Genomic DNA, 22,171 nt, shown 5'->3' with positions numbered 1-22,171 from the left:
ACTCATGGGCTTCTGTTGCACGTTTATTCAGAATTTACAAGGAGGGCAGATGCTTTTATGTGCTTATGCTAAATTACATATGATACACAGCACTGTATTTAAAACTCTAGGTCAAATATCTTTAAAACCGTTTTTTTACGGGACCTAACCTTTTCCACAACTGATCAAACGGACAACTTTTTGTTGCAAGGACTGAACATTCGTTCTCTCTCTCTAGTTCCTTAAAAGCAGGTCCGTGGCTAGAGTGTTCCTTCTCTATTCTATATTTTAATAAAAGTTACCATCACCGTTTTTAAAACAATTCATTTTGGAAAAGTGCCTATAGGTTGTGTTGTTCATCTGACAATCAGTGCCGTTATACGAGGGATATTTGGTTTAAATGTTTATATCCGGATCTGTGGAAGAAATCACAGTTTCTGCCGTCTGTCCCTTCTCCAAAGACAGCGAGATCCGAGATCACTCCATCTCAAACACTCAAGGTGAGTCTCAGCTGCATTTACTGGTTTATTTAGGGTAGAGAACCATAAGATGTAGGGTCAGATAAAAGCGACAGATCATACAAATCCTTACGAGGAATGGGTGACAATGCCGATGCAATTTACAGTCAACAGAGAATTAAGACAAGCTGTTCAAGCTCAAAAAACAGTTATGCTATGGCTTTAAAAAACCACACCGCAGCACGTGCTATAAACACATTTCATAGCTTTGGCTCTATTTGTGGTACGGATGAAACGCCAATTTACAGAGAACGCGGGGATTATATTATAGTTCACGTTATTGTGTTAAGTTCCCGTTCTTAAGGTAAGCAGACGCAGCAGGTTTTCAGTACGCCGGCACTTTCTTTATCTGCTGATGTTTCACTTGCTCTAAATAACCTCAATAAAGAAAGCCGTTGTTCCCCTGTAGAGTGGAACGCGCTGCTATTTCTTAACCGGTGGTTTCTACATAAGAGTGCACGTTCCCAGCGATTCACGACGATCCCAGTGGTGATCGATCCGTATCGGCAGTCCAGCAATCGCCGCCGGAGATAAATTAAGGTTGTACGAGGTCCTTGCAACGAGAAATTTCGTGTACAAAAGCTTACTTGTATTCTGTTAGGATTGACCTGTGTATTGAGAAAAACACATTTATCGTATCAGATATAAACTGATACACTGTAGGTCACGAGATTGGAGAAAACGAGAAATTTAGCCATTGACCAAAACCAGTATTTTATTTGACCCTAAATGGAAACTTTTTGTAAAAGAGCAGATGTTTTTTCTTCTTTAAAAAGCTCCAAATTATCAGAGAATTCAAAACATAATATATTTAACTATTCTCATGGCCCCGGGACGGAAACGGTTAAAAACAGGCCGGAAAAAAACATGTACAGCAAAAGTCATTTTTTTTCTGCCATATTTACCATTTAAAAAAAAAAATTTAGAAAAAAACAAATCCTAACCACCCCGCTGTTACAATCACAGTCCCGCTAGATGGAAAAGCAAAATTGAACACGTACAAGTATCTCGATAGAAAAAAGCGCTCGAAATTGGCTTTGAAGCAGAAATAGTCTAGTAATATATAATTTTCTTTTTACAAAATGTACACAGCAGTCCAGCGGTTGCTATTCACAGCAGGTCCTGCAGAAGTCTGCCTTGGGCTACAGGTCTCTGAATGTAACGTTCGATTTATTTTGTTTTAGAAGCAAAACACATCTTTCACAGTATAAAATTGTAGAATTGCGCTAATCGTTTGAGATTATGACATCATGTAACATTAAACCGACACAACCCATAGGAGTTCTTCCAGGTGGAGACAGCCGGCAGCTCGTTTGATTTCCAGACAGTCGCCGTTTTATTAGAAGAAAAAAAAAAACTAAAACCAGTAACAGCTGTGCATTCGCAAAGGATTCGGAGACTGCTTTGTAGGGATGAACGTCGTTTTAGTGATCAACATCCATGTTTTCTAAGTGCTTTTAGTGTCCTGAGATTGTTAATGAAAGCGTTATGTGGCAGCGCAGACGTTATTTCCCACAGCGGTAACACGCCATTCACGTCACGCAGTTCTTTTCTCAGAGCGTTCGCTCCGCACGCACTCTTCACTCGTTGAGTTGCACGGTGCAGAGGGCATCGTCGGGATCCATACTAATGGATACAATGGCACCGTCGTTGAACTCGAAGGAAGTGCCGCCATCCACGACCATGCACGCGTCCCAGCAGCGAGATCGCACGCAGACCCTGTGAACCAAGAGGAAAGCTGGATTACTTCCATCGATGGAGCGCAGTGCTTTAGGACAACAAACTACAATTATACATTGGCTGAGCATCATGGCAAGTGCATTTAACAGTAGATGTTAGCTGTGAATTACAACTACCATGATGCTCAGCCAGTCAGGTGTCAACTATGACTAGGCATCGTGGGAGTTTACATTCACAAATAATGCCCGTCACATCATCTGCTGTTAACTATAGTTCACATGAGGCTCAGTCAGACATACTGCTTACATGATACTGGCTGAGCATCATGGGAAGTGCAGTCAACAGTAAAGCTGCAGATGCTGGCTGTGAATTACAATTCCTATGATCCTCAGCCAGCCAGGTGTCCACCATAATGCTGACTGAGTATCAGGATCTGTGGCAGAAATCACAGTTTCTGCCGTCTGTCCCTTCTCCAAAGACAGCGAGATCCGAGATCACTCCATCTCAAACACTCAAGGTGAGCTTCAGCTGCATTTACTGGTTTATTTAGGGTACACACACACACACTATAAAAATGCATTCATCAACCATATTTACCCTTCGGTCTCATAACATAAGACCACCTTAGCATACCTGGGAATTCTCTGGGTTTGACCCAGAGATCTCCGGGTGAAGCACCACTTCTCCAGTTCAAGAACCGAATCCTCCAGGTCACGGGGTCTTGACACGCCCCACTCCCCCGCCCACTTTCCCTTTAAATAGGGGTGTTTCCCGCTGACATCAGCAGGACCTCCCACCGTCGCAAGGGAAGGCTCTGGTTAACATATACACACAATATATATATATATTATATATATATATATATATATTATATATATGCGAGACATGCATTTTTAACTACATAATATGTACTTATCTCTTTGAAGTAAATGCCGTGATTGAAATAGGATTTGAAAATAACAGCTGAACTGGCAGATTTTTTCATTCTTTAATATCAGCCCCCGCTGGCGATATATATATTACTACTATTAAATCATACCACTGAAAAAAAACATAATATATAAATATATATATATATTCCTTTTTTGGGAATGTGGGTAGGCGGTCCCGCTGATATCAGTGGGCGGTCCCTCCGATGTAACACAATGACCCATCCCATTCTCCCTTTTGTTTCGTCCCCAACGTAATGGGAGATTTTAGAGCTGTCCGAGTCTGGGGTTGAAGAACGCGCCTGGCTATTGTTCTCTATAGCGCTGTCATTCCCCCCCCAGGAGCTGGGCTGGACCAGATCGATAACTGGACGCTCCAATCTGTTCTGGCATCCCTCGGATCACTCAGATTACCAGCCATGGCTAAAGGTTTGAATGCACCTTCTCTGCAAACCTATCCTTTTCACTAGCATACCTCTACCCCTTCGGCTGTTCCACGGATCTACTACCATCCATAGGTTCACCATATGGGTAAATACAAATGTATGTAAATATATATGGGGGGTAAATGTTCCAACCCTCACCAGCCAAAGCATATAATAAAGAAAGCAATTACTTTTACTATCTCCTATATAAAACATCTTTATAAGTTGTTCTGTTTAATACAGGAAATTAATGCAAATATTTACCTTGCAATTATTATTATTATTATTATTTGTTGATTGATTTGCATAGCAGCATCATATTCCACAGCGCTGTACAATGGATAAACAAGCAGCACGCAACAAAACAATTTTGACAAAAGCCTTTCAAAAATGACAGTTATTTATTTCATAAACAACCAAAAAATGTTTTGCTCTTCCAAGTCCAATTAGTCTCATTCTAATATTAAAGTAATCAGAAAATATCCTGCTGGTATCTAATATCTAAGCTCTGCTCACAACACCAAGCTCCTACTATTGTGTCACAGAATCTTTGTGATGTTATAGTTGATACCAATATAAGCGCAAGTCAAACAAAGCTTTCCATCAGTAGAGCAGCAGGTGGTCAGGAGGTTTCTACAGATCTAGCTTTGGTGTCTTGATAGAAATATCAAGCGCGTTCTTCAGGAGGTTAACCATGGAGGAGACATACGATGAGGTATGAATAGTTTTGGCCAGATTTCATTTCTACACAAGGATTATTTCTATCAAGATATCAAAATGTGAAGTAAAAGATGTTTTATGTTCTATTTGCAGGCCAACTATTTCACAACACCTCCACAATTTGGTGTTAATGAGGAAGGCCTTTCTGTCCTTACCATCACTGATGATGGCCTTTCTATCACCACCTACACGGACGATGGCCTTTCCATCACAACCATTTCTTACTACGGTGTTTCCATCCTTGCCGTTAACATCTATGGTATTTCCATCACTACTATTACAAACGATGGAGTATCCGGAATTACCATAACCAACTACGGCGTTTCCATCACAACCATTACCGGCGATGGCTGTTCCATCATTACCATTGCTTGTGATGAAGAGAAAGAGGAAGAGGAGGAGGAAGAGGAGGACGACGATACTGGATATGACCCCACGCCTCCTACCAAGGAGGAGAGAGAGACACCCTGGGCTCATATGGTCAGTTCTTAGGTTCTGTTTAAATCATTTAATTATTTAATTTTATAATTTTAATTTCATATTTAGAATTCATGATTATTTTAAGAAAAAGATGATTTACTTTCTATCCGCAGGACAACAACCTCCCGACTCTGAACCCGTTTGGCTTTAATGAGGAGGACTTTTACATTTCAATGCCAGACGACACAGAGGAGGATGAAGAAGAGTTGGAGGAGGACAACAACCTCCCGACTCTGAACCCGTTTGGCTTTAATGAGGAGGACTTTTACATTCCAATGCCAGACGACACAGAGGAGAATGAAGAAGAGTTGGAGGAGGACAATAACCTCCTGACTCTGAACCCGTTTGGCTTTAATGAGGAGGACTTTTACATTTCAATGCCAGACGACACAGAGGAGGATGACGAGTTGGAAGAGGACAACAACCTCCCGACTCTGAACCCGTTTGGCTTTAATGAGGAGGACTTTTACATTTCAATGCCAGACGACACAGAGGAGGATGAAGAAGAGTTGGAGGAGGACAACAACCTCCCGACTCTGAACCCGTTTGGCTTTAATGAGGAGGACTTTTACATTTCAATGCCAGACGACACAGAGGAGGATGAAGAAGAGTTGGAGGAGGACAACAACCTCCCGACTCTGAACCCGTTTGGCTTTAATGAGGAGGACTTTTACATTCCAATGCCAGACGACACAGAGGAGGATGAAGAAGAGTTGGAGGAGGAGAACAACCTCCCGACTCCAAACCCATTTGGCTTTAATGAGGAGGAGTTTTACATCTTAATGCCAGACGACACAGAGGAGGAGGAGGACAACAACTTCCCGACTCCTAACCCATTTGGCTTTAAGGAGGACGACTTTTACATCTCAGAGCCAGATGACACAGAGGAGGAGAAAGAGTCGGAGGAGGACAACAATCTCCCATCTCCTAACCCAGAATATATTAGCATTATTTCTGATGGTGATGCAGAGGAGGAGGATGAGGAGGAAGAATTGGATGAGGAGGAAGAGTTGGAGAAAGACAAGAAAGAGGGGGAAGTGGAGGTGGAGAAGAAGAGGGAGGATGAGGAAAAAGAGAATGAGGAGGAACAGGAGGAGGATGAGGTGGAGAAGGAGGATGAGGAAGAAGAGGATGCTGGCAAACATGGGTGCTTTCCCTGCAAATGGAGACCCAAGAAAAGGTCAAGCCAAAAAACACCTGGCCGCCTGGGCAGACTCCTGTCATTATGGAAGAGGAGGATTATGAAGAAGGGCGTGCATGTGGATTAAGCGAACACAGTTGTTTGTTTGTAGAATAAGTTTTAGTATTTTAAAAATAAAAATGTTGCGTTGCATTAAACACACGATTCCGTCTTATATTATCTGTAAGAGTCAACAATAAACTCTCACCAGGTCCTTCCATCACCAGGACCAACCCTACAGAACACTCTACCTGCTCTGTCCGACAATTTCCTAAAAAAAACCTATTTTACAGCAAACAGAAACATGGAACCTGCTGGGAGACTGTCTGGGAGCCAGATCTCGCACTCCCTAATGTTAAGCCTACTAGAGGGAGATTGTGATCTCTCAACTAGTCCTGCAGACTGCAGCTGCTGATCGAGTGGCTGTGCGCCCCCTCGCAGCTGCGCCCGAGGCGAGTGCCTCACTCACCTCACCCTTCCTAAGGCCCTGCTAACATACATTCTGTTCGTAGACAGAAAGTAAAATGTTTCCTTCTATAATGTTTGCACCACCGCAAATGAGCCAACGTTTTACTAATCAGACATTTAAAGGTTTAAAGGTTGAAACATCTGGATTAGGACACTTACTTGGAAGTAAAACCACGCTGACGGCTACTTGAAAATACTCGATTTGCAATCGGTTCTCTAATACTGAAAAACATCCTTGGCTCTTCTGGACTATATATTAAGGAATTGTTGTACTCATTAGTTACTGTAACAAAGAAACATAACATAGTTAATGTAAAGCAGCTTTCTACATAGCATCACTAAATTACTAAAAACAGGCTAAAAAATGAATGGTTAAATCAGTCTATTTAAATGGTTTCCACCCATGTCTCCCTGCCAACCCCCCCCCAATCCTCTCTAGTTTAACATTGCGGATACTCAACTCTATGAGAATGAAAAGCCGACTGTGTAGTGTGAGTTTTGACTAAACTCTGACAGAGAGAAATGTAATGTTTTAATATACCGTATAATGCCAGAGTGACATATAGGGGTATAAGGCATTTCTGGAGGCAAAGTGGCACATAGGGGGTCAAAAGGCATATCATGGGGCACAGTGGCATACAGGGGGTATAAGGCATTTCTGGGGCAGATGTGCATAACTGAGGGGGCAGGTTGGAAAATAGAAGGAAATAAAACCAAAATATTTTTCTCAATCATAGCTTTTATAAAAAAAAATTGTTTACATGAATTAACATTTACTGGTAAAACTTTTTTCCTATATGGTCGTCTTATATTCAGGCTCTCTTTTTTCCTAAATTAATATTCAGATTTGGGGGGTCGTCTTATAATCGAGCAAATACGGTACTACAAAAACCGCTGGACACACGTTTGCCATTAATATAAGTAAAGTTCTATGTACCCTGCCGCTGGGGCAATATTTGTACTCTTCTGTGGTCTGGGCAGCTTTACTCAATTAAGAGGGAGCTCAAGAGAAGAACCAATAACCACACATATGTAACAACACTTGCCTGCTGCGAACAGAATGTAAGCGGCTCACATACATAGTATAGATCCGCTGTGCAGGACCCAGATCTGCCGTTCGTTTAGATGAGATCCCATCAACCAGACGCAAAGCGCATTTGGCACTATTTCCAGTACAACAAAAGCTCAATGGTTTGCACAATAATCTAGCATACTCACTCCTTTCAATCACATCACTGTCTAGCTGGAAGTCCAAGTGCTGGTGGTTTTTAACTGAAGGAGAAAAAAAGGCAAAAAGATTGTCATGAGAAAACCAACATGTTGCATTGAACTTGGGAGATCAATAACATACTATGGACAGTAGAACACATAAGACCCCAATGACGTACGTGCCTTTAAAACTCTGCACCATAGCTTTTTATTAAAACAGCTTATCAAGAGGCTCTGTTTGCAAAAAAACAGATAAAAAAAGAGCAATATACTCCATACTAGGGCTGCAACTAACGATTATTTTAATAATCGATTAATCGGCCGATTATTTTTTCGATTAATCGATTAATCGGATAAAAAAAAACAATATGCAAATTTTTCGTTTATTTAAAAGAATTTAATGAACTGGATGTTAAAAAACAACTTAAAATTTACATTAACATTCTTATTTTGTTATGATGTAATAAAAAACAATATTTTCAAAGTACAAGAACCCAAACACAATATTTATGAAACAAAATAACCCCAAACATTCTGAAAAGAGGTGGACTATTACTGTTCAAGAAACTTTGCCCCAGCACTTTGCACTTTGCACCCAGCACTTTGCACCCAGCACTTTGCACCCAGCCCTGGCACTTTGCACCCAGCACTTTGCACCCAGCACTTTGCCCCAGCCCTGGCACTTTGCATCCAGCACTTTGCACCCAGCATTCAGCACTTTGCACCAGCACTTTGCACTTTGCACCCAGCCCTGGCACTTTGCACCCAGCACTTTGCACCCAGCCCTGGCACTTTGCACCCAGCACTGGCACTTTGCACCCAGCACTTTGCACTGTGCCCCTGCACCCAGTCTCTAACTCTGCCCTGCACCCAGCCCTGCCCCCACATTCTGCCCTGCCCCCACACTCACACTCTGCCCTGCACCCACTCTGCCCTGCACCCACACTCACACCCTGCCCTGCATCCCCACCCCCACTCTGCCCTGCACCCAGTCTCCCACTCTGCTCTGCACCCACACTCACACCCTGCATCCCCACCCCCACTCTGCCCTGCACCCAGTCTCCTGCCCTGCACCCCCCACCCCCACTCTGCCCTGCACCCCCACCCCCACTCTGCCCTGCACCCCCACCCCCACTCTGCCCTGCACCCACACTCACGAACCGCTCTGTGCGAATGGAGCCACTCGCACAGAGCGAACCGCTCTGTGCGAATGGAGCCACTCGCACAGAGCGAACCGCTCTGTGCGAATGGAGCCACTCGCACAGAGCGAACCGCTCTGTGCGAATGGAGCCACTCGCACAGAGCGAACCGCTCTGTGCGAGTGGCTCCATTCGCACAGAGCGATTCGCTCTGTGCGAGTGGCTCTGTGCGATCCGTGCACATAGACAGAAGAATACTTACCTCCGGAACGCGTCACATCCGTCACGTAGCTTGAAGAAGGCGGAGACTGCAGAGCGTGTAGCAGAAGCGGGGAACGCTCGCGGAGGTAAGTAAAAGGAGCCGAGTGCTCCAACAACGAATTGATCACTCGATTAATCGATAACGGAAATCGTTATCGATGATTTCCGTTATCGATTATTATCGATTTTATCGATTCGTTGTTTCAGCTCTACTCCATACAGAGCAAAAAACACCCACACGGTGAAAAGCACAGAGGGATCATAAACCTGGTAACCTCATCAGGATTCTAGAACGTGATTTACTAAAGATTCAGGGCCCGGGCACCTAAACACAGTGTGATTTAAAGCAACAGTATACTCAAAGCTTCCCACTTACCGATCTTAAGAACATCTTCAACAGACTGGGGTGCGATTTTATTTATGTTGTAGGACCTACAGAAAACACACAAATGAACTACTATATCAACTCCAACAGAAAAAAAAATCTCCGCTTAATCCTCTGCTTATATTATACACACAAATGAATCATTTTGATTTGATGTGAAGCGGTGGAAAATAAATCAGATTCACAGCACCATATATGCTTTCACTGTGTAACCAAACTGGCCAGACGATGCTGATAAACATACCAAAGCAGATATTTGGATCACACTAAAAGTTTGGAGACTAAAATAGAAGTCAGGGGCCGTGAACTGCAGGAGCTCCTAAGAATAAACAGACAACGGATTTAAACGTGTTTGTTATGCTTATCAAACCCTCTTTGTGCCCATCTTTTGTCCCGGCATTTGACTACCTTTGTGAATAAGCATCTCATATTCCGTTTACTATACTGTAAGCTCTCCGGAGAGGGTACCTCATTCGCTTATCGATCTAATTCATACAAGATACCTACAGATCGCAGTACTTATAAGACTGCACCTAATGTACCCCCCCTTTTATTATACTATAAAGCCAGAAGTAAATCTACTAGTGCTTAATAAAATTACATACATTGAATGGATGTGCCAAGACAATTTATAATAAATATAATAATATAATAATCATAAGGCCATAAAGTATTCTGACAACTTAAATACAAGGGGCTCCATACAATACGAGAACTGGCAGCATACAAACTCTTCATTAACCATGCACAGTGTTTCCTAAAAAGAATGCATTCCTTAGGGTGTTTTCTGTATTTTCTTCAGGTTTTGGCCTAATTTTTGTAAGTTGATTGCGTTAAAGAAAGACGGAAGGGAAGACTCACTGAAATCAAGGCTACGTCGCTTACTGTGATTAACATTGTCCTCGGAAATCAATTCAGAGAGGGTAACAAGGCTGGGAACCGCTATCTCATAAATAATAATAATGCCTCTTATTTCTTGACACCGGCACCAGATTATAGCCAAATATTTAGAAAGAAAAATAAAGATAAAAGCAACAAGTATTGTAATCATTTTTTCCTGGACTTTTTCTCAGATTCCCTCACTGCATTAAGTCTACATGTATTCATCTATAAGTTTCCTGATGTGTCAATATGAAGACAGAAAAATAAATTGCCTCTTTAAATCAAATGTTTAAAGCCCATTGACATGCCTTCACACAAACGCAATACTATCAAGTGACGAGCCACATCAATGAGCATGCGCTACAGGTGCCGGCCTGCGAATTGGACCACGTTGCTTCTGTACAACAAAGAGATGGAAGAGAAAAATTACCATGCTTTTGATCCGGTCCCTGTGCAGACATTCAGCCCTGAACTCTTCTGCTTTTCCCAAGGACCATCATCCACAGAGATCTCGTAGTAGGAGGCCCTATGAAGCGAGAAGGTAAAACGTGGTTTGCAGGATTTATAGTTCACCCTGAATAAGACAGAACATAAGTGTAGATCAGCGGTGCAAGCCTCACAGTGCCCTATACCGACACTGTATTACAATTAGTGTTACAAGCTATGTCCAGACATAGGAAGCCATGCTGGAGAGGTTACAGAGCAGTGCTTTCCGGCTACAGGTAGACCGAGAAAGCACATTATTAATAGTCAGAAATCATCTCGGATCCTGTATTCTCAACTCTAAACACAGGGTCTCAAGAAGGCTGTAAAGCCCAGGACACCCAAAGCACAATCAACAGCTCCAGTTTAATGTCTAAATGGGTTGGATCCTGAGCCATCTGAACTGGAGATCATGTAATGCAGGGGTGTCCAACCTGCGGCCCTCCAGCTGCTGCAGGACTACATCTCCCATACGCCTCAGCCAGGTCCTTGGTTGAAAGAGCTCTATGGGAGATATAGTCCTGCAACAGCTGGAGGGCCGCAGGTTGGACACCCCTGATGTAATGTATACTATAGTGGGGAAAAATGGATCCAGGAAGGTAATATGAAATATATTCAAAGATAATAATAAAAGTTATCTTCTGGTTTCTTTAAGGATTGAACAGCATGTATACAGCCATCAACCAAACATCAGGATAACAGAACTTGCCTTTAAGATTAGAAAGGATTCAGTAACCAACAATATAAAAATTGGTAAAAGTATCACTATAAGTTAGGAAGGAGCCTGAAAAAGGTACGGAGGCATAAAGAATGCAGGAACAGTTTAACTATTTTTCTTGATCCATACATTGCGCTATCAAACAAAGGACTAAAGTAAATGTGTAAGCTCCTGAGGCTGCATGTGCTTTGGTCAATCAGTCCGATGTCCAGGGAAACTCACACCGTACCCTCTCGATGGCAAGAATCAGCCACAATGTTTTGGAAGCTCGGTGATCATTTATCCACCGCATTCACGTGGGCTTTGAACATTGAATACACAACAAATGTACACACTGGATTTTATGCAACCTGGCACACAAAATCAACAGGCCGTATTACACAAGGCGTTGTGCAATACGTTCACACTTTGTTGAACTTGTTCTTTTAAAGTCAAGCTCTTTAGGACAATAACAGGCAAAATGCCAGAAAAATAACAGTTTCCATTAATTGAGAAACAAAGACATGTAAATGTACCTCGAGGATAATGATTCCCCAATAAAAACTTCATTCAGGGCTCTGACTGGCAAAAGCTGCGGCCCAGAAACCGTTGCAGAAGCTATAAATGAATGACATGAAACAGCGGGAGATTAAGTGACGAAAAAGCAGACAAGCAGAACAAACATTTCTATAACGGTCCCTTTCAACACCAGAACGGTCATTAACCCCTTTTTCTTAACCACTTTCATTTGACATACAATTTACAAAAGCTAATCGAAAAACCTATTAAATAGATTCTAATATTTAGTTTTACCGTTAAAGGACAAAAAAAAATGCCCCTTACTTTTGAAGCTATTTTTTTTCTTATATTTGTACTTTGGGGGCAAGAAAGGGTTATCGTTAATGTATACCGTATTTGCTCGATTATAAGACGAGGTTTTTTCCAGAGCAAATGCTCTGAAAAATACCCCTCGTCTTATAATCGGAGTCGTCTTATAGTGAGACCTCAAATAGGTCTGACTATGAGACTAAGATCCAGATTCCCCGCAGCTGTCCGCCTCCCCAACTTATCGGTACTTCTGAGTCCCCGGTGCTTAGTCCGGTCTCTGACAGCCGGGGAAGGTCTGCGCGATGGATGCAGACAACCCCTGGCTGCAGTGGAAGTTGTGTACGCGAATCGCGTAGAGCTCTACACGCTGCCTGGACTAAGCACCGGGGACTCAGAAGCTCCGGTAAGTCTGGAGGAGGGAGGGAGTGTTAAATGGGGGGCATAAGGCATTTATGGAGGCAGAGTGCTCTGTGAAATGCCTTTTAACCCCCTTAATGCCACTCTGCCTCCTGAAATGCCTTATACCAGACAATTCAATGGTCTACTAAACATCAGGCTTGGCGCAGCAGTAAACATATATACATAAATAACTTATTCTAATAGCAAAGCTTTGGTACACATAGAGGCTATTTCCTTATGATGACATAACTCAGGGGATTCCTTTGTTTTTATACTAAGGAGGTGTAAGTATGTGTCAGAACATGAGGCCGCAAAACATGTATCCATAAAATGTGAAAATATATTTGGCAACTCAAAGCAGCTCTCAGTCTCAATCTCAAAGAGTCTATTTCACACTATATCTAATGTATCGGTTTGTCTTAGTCTGTCAATTCTAGTTTTGTCAGACCCCTTGAAGATACTGATTCTAAAAAACCCTGCGTACATTGTTGGCGCTATATAAATAAAAGGTAATAGCATTAGAGGTGAAGTATGCCATACACAGAGCCGTACTTTGTTCTTGCAGGCTGCTGCTGTTGCGCGCCTTGCTGTGCTGCTCCAAACTCAGCTGCTGGTCGTGCAAATCCACCGGCGTCAAGTTGATACCAGTCCCTTCGAGGTAGAGCCTAATCCTCTGCCGCCATTGCCACCTAACAAAAGCAGCGGACATATTTCTGTTCCATTTAACGAGAGCACATTGGCAAACAAGTAAAACAAATCCATCACACAATTGCTTCTACCAAAAGCAATTCAAATGTATGGCCCAACGACAAAGATATTTTGGACAACTACATAACCGTATTAAAAAGTGTAGCTCATCAGTGGAATTGTTTCATAGATGTGCGGTCTGCAGGGCAGGAACTGCGTTGCCAAAGCAGAGTATTACAGGTCCTAATGAGTTCCTGATCAGTTATAGAATATTGTGAACATAAACACACTTTGGCTCCAGATACATGTTACATTATACACAGGCCAGATGCATTTCTTTCATCCAGAGTCAAGGTGTGTTTTGTTAGCACTGCTGACCGGTCTCATTTCCCCCCTTAATCTCCCAATCGATTGTAAGCTTGTAAGGGCAGGGCCCTTTGCTCCTTCTGTAAGTCTTAACATGGGTTTATCTTTTGTTAATTGTCAAATTGTATGTTGTCAGGTTAAATGTTACTCCTACTCTCGTTTAATAGAGCTACAGTATCTGCCGGAGCGCTATAAATAAATGTAAAGTAATGAATCATACCTGAACTCACCACGATATAGTTTCTGCAGAGCTTCTGAGAAAGAGTGTGTGTACCGCACAGGCAGGCAAAGGTGTCCTTCAGACCTATCCAGACACAGAATATAAGCATGTCATTACAACACCGCAGACCAGAGTAATAAAGCAAAAGAAAAAAAAAAACACACGAAGGACAACAGATGTTATGGTTACCCGCTGCACCGGCACGTTACCATCACCCAAAGACTGCGTATTGGAGAAGGGACCATAATTTAGCATAAAGAGGCTCGAGCAGCGTGGTTCAGTAAGTGCGAAACACAAGGCCACATAATGCCCCGGTGATCCGTGATCCAACCTGCGGCCCTCCAGCTGCTGCAGGACTACATCTCCCATAATTCTCTTTGAGCTAAGGGGCTGGCTGAGGAGTATGGGAGATGTAGTCCTGCAGCAGCTGGAGGGCCACAGGTTGGACTGAAGAAAAGTATGCAGAACAAGGGCAGGTGTAGAAGCCACATCAGTAAGAGCTGCACATTTGTAAATAAATGTCGTATTCCTTAAGACAGTCCCATCCATGTTTAGTTATGAGATAAATAAAAACACTGCATGTTCAGCTGACAGATGCTCATACAGCTCACAGCACTGACAGACTATACTCAAATCACAACACCACAGTGCGTGCACACACCTACTGTACAACTCGCATGAATTCACAGGAGTGATACGCACTCAAACAACTCTCAGTACTCTGTGATTTCTCATCCCCCTAGCTTCTTGTGACAGAGGAGAGCCTCGCAGGTACCGTGGCTGCCCGTCAGCATGATGACGTTACAAAGCGCAGGGGCTGCAGAGCGAGCAGCGGTGTCAAAGTCTGCCCCCTCCAGCCCGCCGTGCCGTGTAGTGTAGTATGCATGAAACACAAACACCTCTTCGCTTCACAGGCAAGATTGTAGGGCAGTTTTTTTCGTTGCAAATGAAGCACGTGAACAGTTGGACCGCATGATATCGCTGGGCGAGATACTGAAGGGCTGCCAGGGGACATGAAACTGAAACACGCTTCATCCTCTTCGCTTATGTGTTCCATCTGACACTCACCTCTCTGGATCAGTGTTAACTCCAATCACTGGCTTGAACCTGTCCAGCACTTTACTTGCAGCCAGAAGCATCGTCCCGTCACCTAGAGGGAAAGCATCAGATTGAGGAAGGGGGAGAGAGGAGAGCGCGCCCCTTCTGCCAATCTCCAGCCAATGTAAGAATTTATACCGCTAATCCCAAAACTGGAGTCCGGGGCTTCGCATTATTTCAGGTTGGGTTCACTGTCTGGTCTTTAGGAGTAACAAATCTCCAAAGGGGCAGAAGACACTAGCTTTCAAACATTAGGACATAAGTTTGATGGTAGATGAGAACCATTTGCCCAAGATACTCTGCATGTTTCCCCCCCCCGATATGAAGACTCAGCACTTAATGAGTCCCTTGGTCTTGCCTTAGGTTCATATGTCTATCCGACACATGGTTAAATTCTTGCACTGGCCTCTACCACTTCTGCTGAGAGGCTATTCCACTTACTTACCACTCTAAAATCCTACAACCAGGATAAAAATCAAGTGTGATTTACATCCAAATCTCTCTGACCAGAAATGAGCAGTAAACAGAAGTCAGAGGAATAAAACAGACAAATACTGGGGGTGAAAGAGAAACAAACGACTCAATATACTAGTTTGCAAGCCCAGAAATGTTATTTTTAACATCTACAAAACGTTTCTGGGAAGATTTCCAAGATAAACTTCAATAACCTCTAAATAAATCTCAAATCTGCGTCACTGTCCCGGGGCATTTTCTCCATCTCTGATTTCCTAATTCCAAGTTTAACAATGATTGACATATAGCCCCAGTTTGCTTCTCACTAACACACATTTGTTGAAGCCTGTTGAGCACAGAACTTGTATGCAGAAGAAATATGGATAATAACATCGCCCTAGGTTAAAATTAAAAAGGAAAAATAAAACAAATTAAAAAGTAGGGAAAGTCTAAGGATAAAACGGGAAAGCAGAAAAAGAAAAAAAACAGATGACGGTAAGAAATGACAACTGCATAAATAGTGACAAAATGTTTGTTCAGATGCAAGAGAAGTGGGGACAGGTAGTAAGTATCTTACAATCAGGTCTCTCTGCTCATCTCCGCTGCCCCTATCCTCTGGAGCGCCTTCTCCTGGCCTATCAGTCTTTCCCATTCCCTCCAATCCTTCAAAGAATCCCTCAATCCCAGCGTGTGCCGTACTACATGCCAGCCAGGTGAAGATAATACGTGTAAAACTACCCAGGAGCTTACACTCCTACCTCCTGCCGACACCACGGCATCCGCCCATCGCACCGTCTCCTCGTCATAATCTCTCCTTTTCACAAGTCGCACATCAATCCCTTCATTCCTGTGAGAATAACAATGAGGTTAACAGGGTGCAGCTGCACCCATCCATATCCGTATTCATATTTAAAACAAATTATGGATCCGTAAAAGCTAAGAGCCGATGTGTAGACATATGCATTGGCTGGCACGTCACAAACAAATAACAAACCACCATCTACTCAAAGCAGTGGGATGAATGAGTTCTTTAATAGCACCGTTTTCTGCAAACATACGCCGAACACGGAAGAGAGGATATCCGCTACATTTATTTTGGAGTGGATCTTATGCTTTACGGTTTGGAGCCCCATTAAATATAAGAAGAGTATTACATAGGTGCCTATAGCGTAGCAGCCATCATATGCACATTAAGGGATGGCTGGAGGGTCCCTTTAAATCAGCATCACCAGACACTTACACTGAATGCATTAGAGGTTAAAAGCATAAAGCAAATTAAGTTACCCAAACACAACACACAAAGGGTAAAAGAACAAAGTCTTACTGCAGACCCTTCACAATACGCTCAACATTTTCCGAGTGGATACTGTGTCGATGTAGCAGACCGTTGTAGCTGGAACCCTTTAACGCAAGCTGAAAAAGAAAAGGACAAAGCGGAGCCTTAGAAATAGAGCATGTCAAATTACAGACACAACATTCTGAAGCGGAGTAAGGAGCAGCGCATGCGACTAACCAAGGCCATCGTCTACAGTGCAGGGCCTCGGCACAACGCGAGATAACTCCGACATTAACCCTTCACAGGGTCAGTAAATGCTACAACATGCACCAAAACGTGTAAGAAGCTCAAAAGCAAAGTAACAGCGCGTGGGCAGCTAATAAAACTGCGCAGGACACAAAGGCAGATCAGCTTAAACGCTGACAACACGAATGAGTTTGTTAGAGATCAAATTAGACCCCGATACGGACAATCAAAGTAAAAATGAGTGAAATGCAGTAGCTTTGTTGTCAGTAGGGAATGCAAAGCACTGTGTTCATGACAGGAAGCTAGACGCAGAGCTAGCACTCGTTCACAGGGTACGCGCCACGGTATCACGCACAGAAACAGATAAGAAGCACTCCTCGTGTCGTGCCAGAGCGTCTGGCACTCGGGTGAGCCGACTCCCTTTCGTCAAAACATTTAATCCTTCTAGATGTGTTTTAAAATGCAAAGCCAATTAAACAGCATTGTGCGTTTGTAGAACGGGGTGAAAGCAACGCCATTAATTCATTCAAATATTCCCTTTCAACGTCAGTCTATTTAACCATGATAGCCACTTTACTAATAATCATACGTTATTGGGAAGTGCACTTTTATTGCAGCGGCTGGCTCCAGAGGTACTGAACAGAATATAAGTCAAAGAAGCAACGTCCCCGACGCTTACTCCGTCCCAAAGCCAACAGAAGTAAGTTTCTTCTCCAACTAGGATGTCACTAATCCATCTGTTCGCGTGACGCCGCAGGACTACCTTCGCTTCACAAAGATTAGCGACTCTCACCTTCGCTCCAAAACCCATGATAGGCTTCGTGTTATCGAACGCATCGCATGGCAGCTCTGGGAAAGCCAACCGCATTGCGCAATAAATCAGCACACGGCTGGCAGATTACCCAACGCCCGACAAAAAAGAAGGATTCACCTCCATCCTTAACAAGGTTAACCCCTATGGTGCCTGAGGAACATCATCAAGTTGCCTAAGGATGAATAACATCTTATCTGCGTGAGAAGCACTCCTTTGGGAAGTAGACTTGTTTTCAGGAGGTAATTTTGAAGCAGACAATGAGTTCACTATAACCCTGTCTGTGCCGGCCTGGAGATAAGACACAGGAACTCCTCTGGTCGGATTGGTCATTCACGATGGAATTATTATTATTCAAACCACAGCACAAAGCAGGTACAGCTTCTGTGACGCGTGTAGAAGGATCGGCTCTGCATGTAATTACTTTCCAAGAGGTGGCTCAGTCCTCCGTAACCCGAAGTCCCGCTTCTCCAACCTACTAACCAGCCATAAAAGCTCTACGCGTCCAGAATGTCATCCTCTACATAGGGGGTCCCCGTACAGGTTAACCATTTCCTTTACCCACCAGACAGCACCACACTTAACAGAAGATTTTCACACCGAGACATGCCCGGGGTAAGGGGATCGATCGCTAAAACCGACGGCATTGGCTCTGTTACATGAACATCGAGGTGATGCCGAGTAACTGCATGTTTTTCCAGTACCAGCGGGGCTGACATTAAGATGGCTTAAAAACACAAAGTGCTTAATTTTACTGTACTGAGAGGGTGGTAAATAAGTGGAACGGCCTCCCATCAGAAGCCGTAGAGGCTGTTACAATGAGGGGATTCAAACATTCATAGGAAAGGCAGAAAACTAAGATGGGACCAACGACTAAGGTGCGAGTCTTTACCAGGAGAATTCGCCAAATTGTGTGTTTAATTAGAGCCAATTCTGTGATGCGGATGTCGGTAAGCACTCGACCGTTCAGCTCATCCCTGGTGAATTAACTCGGGGGGAGCACCTAAACTAAACAGGCCGACAGCAACGTTCCCGATCCCTGCTTCTTCCCCAATACACATTCCTGCCTTACCGATCATTTACTACACACAGATCTCTACAATGCCCACAATATTACATTTCCCCCCCCCGGGATATTGGCATACAGAAGGGGCAAATGAATGGCAGATCATTCATGGAGAAGCAAACAGAACCCCTCCAGCTGACCTGCTTCCCATCTTAGGAACACCGATGGGGGTTGTGTTAAAAAAATTAAAAAAAAAAAAAAGCGATCACGGTAAAAACATTGAAAAGTGATGTTATCACCACAGCAGCTGGTGGAAGATTCCTGCACACTGGAACTTTCTACTAGTTGCTATGGTTATAAGATCACTTTGCAAACTTTACACAGGAATTATTTTTTTTTAATACACAATTTAAGAATACGAGACATATTAAAGTTTTCTGGCCCTCGGGCTTGTAGTTTCATTTAGTGAAAATGACGGAGGGGCAGATTTAATAAATAAAAGCTCGCGTCCTACACCCTGGATGTCACCGGCCGCACTATATGGACCGGGGGGGGGGCACCTGTGGCTGCGTGTAATTGACGGACACACATGTTGCAGGCATGTCGTGCCGGTCTGACAGCTGCTCACGCCCCCCGGTACCGTGCAGTCACCCGCCCAGACCAGTTCGTGATCTTCCAGCCGCCACTCACCAGCTCCTTGAGCTCGTCCTCTGACAGCCCCGCGTACCGGTACCGCTGCAGCTCGAACTCGTACCTTGTGGTCTTGGTCACTACCGCCACCCTCTTGGGCCTGAATCCTCCAGAGCTGCCCGGCCCGGACGGTAGGGAGGAGACCAAGCGGAGGGACGCAGAGTGCGTTACCGCCCGAGGTGCCAGCCTCCTGGCACCAGCGGCGCAAGAAGCGCACATAAAGACTCGGCACGAGTTCATAACCAGGCCTGCAATGACCCAGTACCTCCAGCCGGCTTAGTGAGACGTTTCGGCCAGGTCTGGGTCACCGGAAAGGACCGGACACCTGCTCCTCACAGGCTGCAAATGCTTCCGGCCTGCGCGTGACGCCGCTGATGACACGTGGGCGTGGCTTAGCAAGAGGGCTCGCGCTGTAGGTGTGTCATGCAGTTGAAACTTTCAAACGTAAAGCCGCGAGATGGGCGTGGTCTGATTGCCGACGTTCTACTGAGAGGCGTGTCTCTCTGTGATTGTAGTGGTTTGGGGCGTGGCGTGTGATGGGGGCAGGCCTATTGTACACTGGATTAAATGTCTTTGGATGGAGAGCACGGGAGCACACCCGCTTCAAACCTCACAAGTGTCTCTGTTCCAGAGGGACAGTCCCTCTTCGGTTCTGAAATCTTTCCTCCCCCGATGTCCCTCTTCTCTGTGAGCTCATAATATTTCCCTGGTGTGAGTATATCAGTGATCTGTATGGAAAGTGTAGGAAATATGTTTGTAAATAAAGTTAAACAAAATACATGAGTCTCCTAAATGTCTTAGTTACATAAATAGTGTTTATCTGGGGCTCCGGAATGGACGGTGTGAAGCGCACGGTGATGTACAAGGATCCTGGCAAAGGGTGGCAAAGGCATGCATGGGATCTCTAGCGCACAGGGCTGTCAGACACGTGTTGCAAGTCCCCCGTTTTGCTTCCCCGTTTTGCCCCCACAGAGGCAACCGAAGTGGGGAGAGTGTGATAATGCCCGTTCCAATTAGACGAAGCCTTGTTCTTGGATGTGGGTGACGCCGACTGGAAGGAGTTAATCCGGAGTGGGGACTCCCTGTGTGATCCACAACCTCATCAGAGCCGAGAGACAGCATTTCAGGGCTCTTTGCTGCCGCTGCAAGACGGCTGACCAAGGAGGCCATTCCCGGAGGCCTCGCCCCAAGGTCTCTAGTGGGTACCAGGGGGCTGCGCGGATACAGACGCTGCGGAGGAGAGAGCTGTCCCCCAACTTCTGCCCTGTGTTACCCCTCTGTACTTTACAGACGTTTTTAAGACACATACGGAGTGCGCCATTAAGATGCTTGGCGCCTAACGTGCTGTGTGCCAGGATCTGCCGCCCCTTTTCCCCGGGTCTGTGTCAAACTATTTCACGAGCTGGAAGTATCATCGTTCTCCGTGATTACTGTATAACGTTGGAGTTTGTATACTGTGCGTTTATTCACTACTGCACGTCAATATTATGTTTCATGGAAAATGCTTTTCATTTAACGTCAGAATGTTTGATTTAAAGAAAAATAAAATCAATATAAAAACTAACAATAAATAGGTCAAAAGGCCACATAGAAATTCTTGGTAATGCCCCATCCTGTTAGAATAGGGATGACAATCGGTTCTGGCCGTTTGTGGCTAGTGGCCGATAATTGATGCACGCAGCCATTTTTGCGGTGCGCAGCCATGTGTATCTAGCCGTAAATCCACTAAAAGATGGGATCTGCCGCAGAAGCAGGAATTAAGGTACGGGGAGGCCCGCTGTGCATGTTCATGGAGGGCCGGTGCCTTCTATAATGGCAAATATAAAAGAGTGCCGAATAAAAACCTAATAGTGTATTGTGTGAGCAGCCACCGTCTCACAACTCCTTCGGAAGAGCCAAATCAAGGGCGACACACAGAAAAGGAAATAAAGAAATAAAATACCGCATTTGCTCGATTATAAGACGATATAGGGGGTTAAACGGCATATCATGGGACAGAGTGGCATATAGGGAGGTATAAGGCATTTCAGGAAGCAGAGTGATATATAGAGGGTTAAAAGGCATTTCTAGAGGCAGAGTGGCATATAGGGGGTTAAAAGGCATTTCTAGAGACAGTGGCATATAGCGGGTTAAAAGGCATATCATGGGGCACTCTGCCTCCGGAAAAGCCTTATGCCCCCCATATAACACTCGACAGCCCCCCCCGACTTACCCATGCTTCCGACTCCCTTGTGTCTAGTGGGGGTAGCAGGTGGAGGCCAACGTTAGTTCCGGCTCCATGATTGAAGCACTGGCGGAAGTGCCAACAGCGCTGCAGGAAATTCTCGTCTCTGGCAGCCGGGGAAGGTACGCTCGTAGACAACTTCTGCTGCTGCCAGCACTTTCACCGGCGCTCGGTGATAGAAGCCCCGGTGGAAGTGCCGGCAGCAGCTGAGGTTCCCAGACAGGAGGCTCCAGGTCCCCTGCTGCGCTGCGGGGGGATCTGGATCTTGGTATTGTAGTCAGACCTCTATTTGAGGTCTGATTATAAGACGACCTCGATTACAAGACGAGGGGTATTTTTCAGAGCATTTTTCATGAACACTTCTCTCTATACATCGCGCTTACAGAAATGTTTGTATGAAGCAGGTTCTTCATGTCACATTCCAGGTGCCAG

General features: G+C 44.4%; 1 protein-coding gene across 3 annotated transcripts; it reads right to left on the bottom strand.

Annotated features, from left to right (window-relative positions):
* Positions 1-1,564: 1,564 nt before the first annotated feature.
* On the bottom strand, positions 1,565-19,960 carry NADK2 (NAD kinase 2, mitochondrial). Of its 3 annotated transcripts, none has more exons than XM_053448123.1 (12): positions 19,516-19,960; positions 16,811-16,899; positions 16,245-16,333; positions 15,004-15,085; positions 13,936-14,019; positions 13,215-13,351; positions 11,972-12,053; positions 10,686-10,829; positions 9,365-9,420; positions 7,598-7,651; positions 6,539-6,662; positions 1,565-2,216 (listed from the first exon to the last, which is right to left on the bottom strand). In XM_053448123.1, the coding sequence occupies exons 1-12, from the start codon at positions 19,753-19,755 to the stop codon at positions 2,078-2,080; spliced, it is 1,320 nt and encodes a 439-aa protein (XP_053304098.1). In that variant the 5' UTR covers positions 19,756-19,960; the 3' UTR covers positions 1,565-2,077. The 3 variants fall into 3 exon arrangements, with proteins under 3 accessions (XP_053304098.1, XP_053304099.1, XP_053304100.1); XM_053448124.1 differs by having other exon boundaries at positions 10,686-10,781; XM_053448125.1 differs by having other exon boundaries at positions 19,580-19,699.
* Between the last annotated feature and the right edge of the window lie 2,211 nt (positions 19,961-22,171).

This window comes from Spea bombifrons, chromosome 1 (genome assembly GCF_027358695.1).
Source record: "Spea bombifrons isolate aSpeBom1 chromosome 1, aSpeBom1.2.pri, whole genome shotgun sequence".
Taxonomy (NCBI): domain Eukaryota; kingdom Metazoa; phylum Chordata; class Amphibia; order Anura; family Pelobatidae; genus Spea; species Spea bombifrons.
Note: the sequence above shows the minus strand (reverse complement) of the source record. Positions and strands in the feature narration are given on the sequence as shown.

What these genes read in the sequence shown, in the direction of transcription:
- NADK2 (XM_053448123.1), bottom strand. Translation starts at nt 19,755, where the DNA reads ATGAACTCGTGCCGAGTCTTTATGTGCGCTTCTTGCGCCGCTGGTGCC. An exon ending in CGTATTGTGAAGGGTCTGCA is followed by an intron (nt 16,334 to 16,810) that starts GTAAGACTTTGT and finishes TTATTCTCACAG; the next exon opens with GAATGAAGGGATTGATGTGC. An exon ending in GGGACCGGATCAAAAGCATG is followed by an intron (nt 9,421 to 10,685) that starts GTAATTTTTCTC and finishes TGTTTTCTGTAG; the next exon opens with GTCCTACAACATAAATAAAA.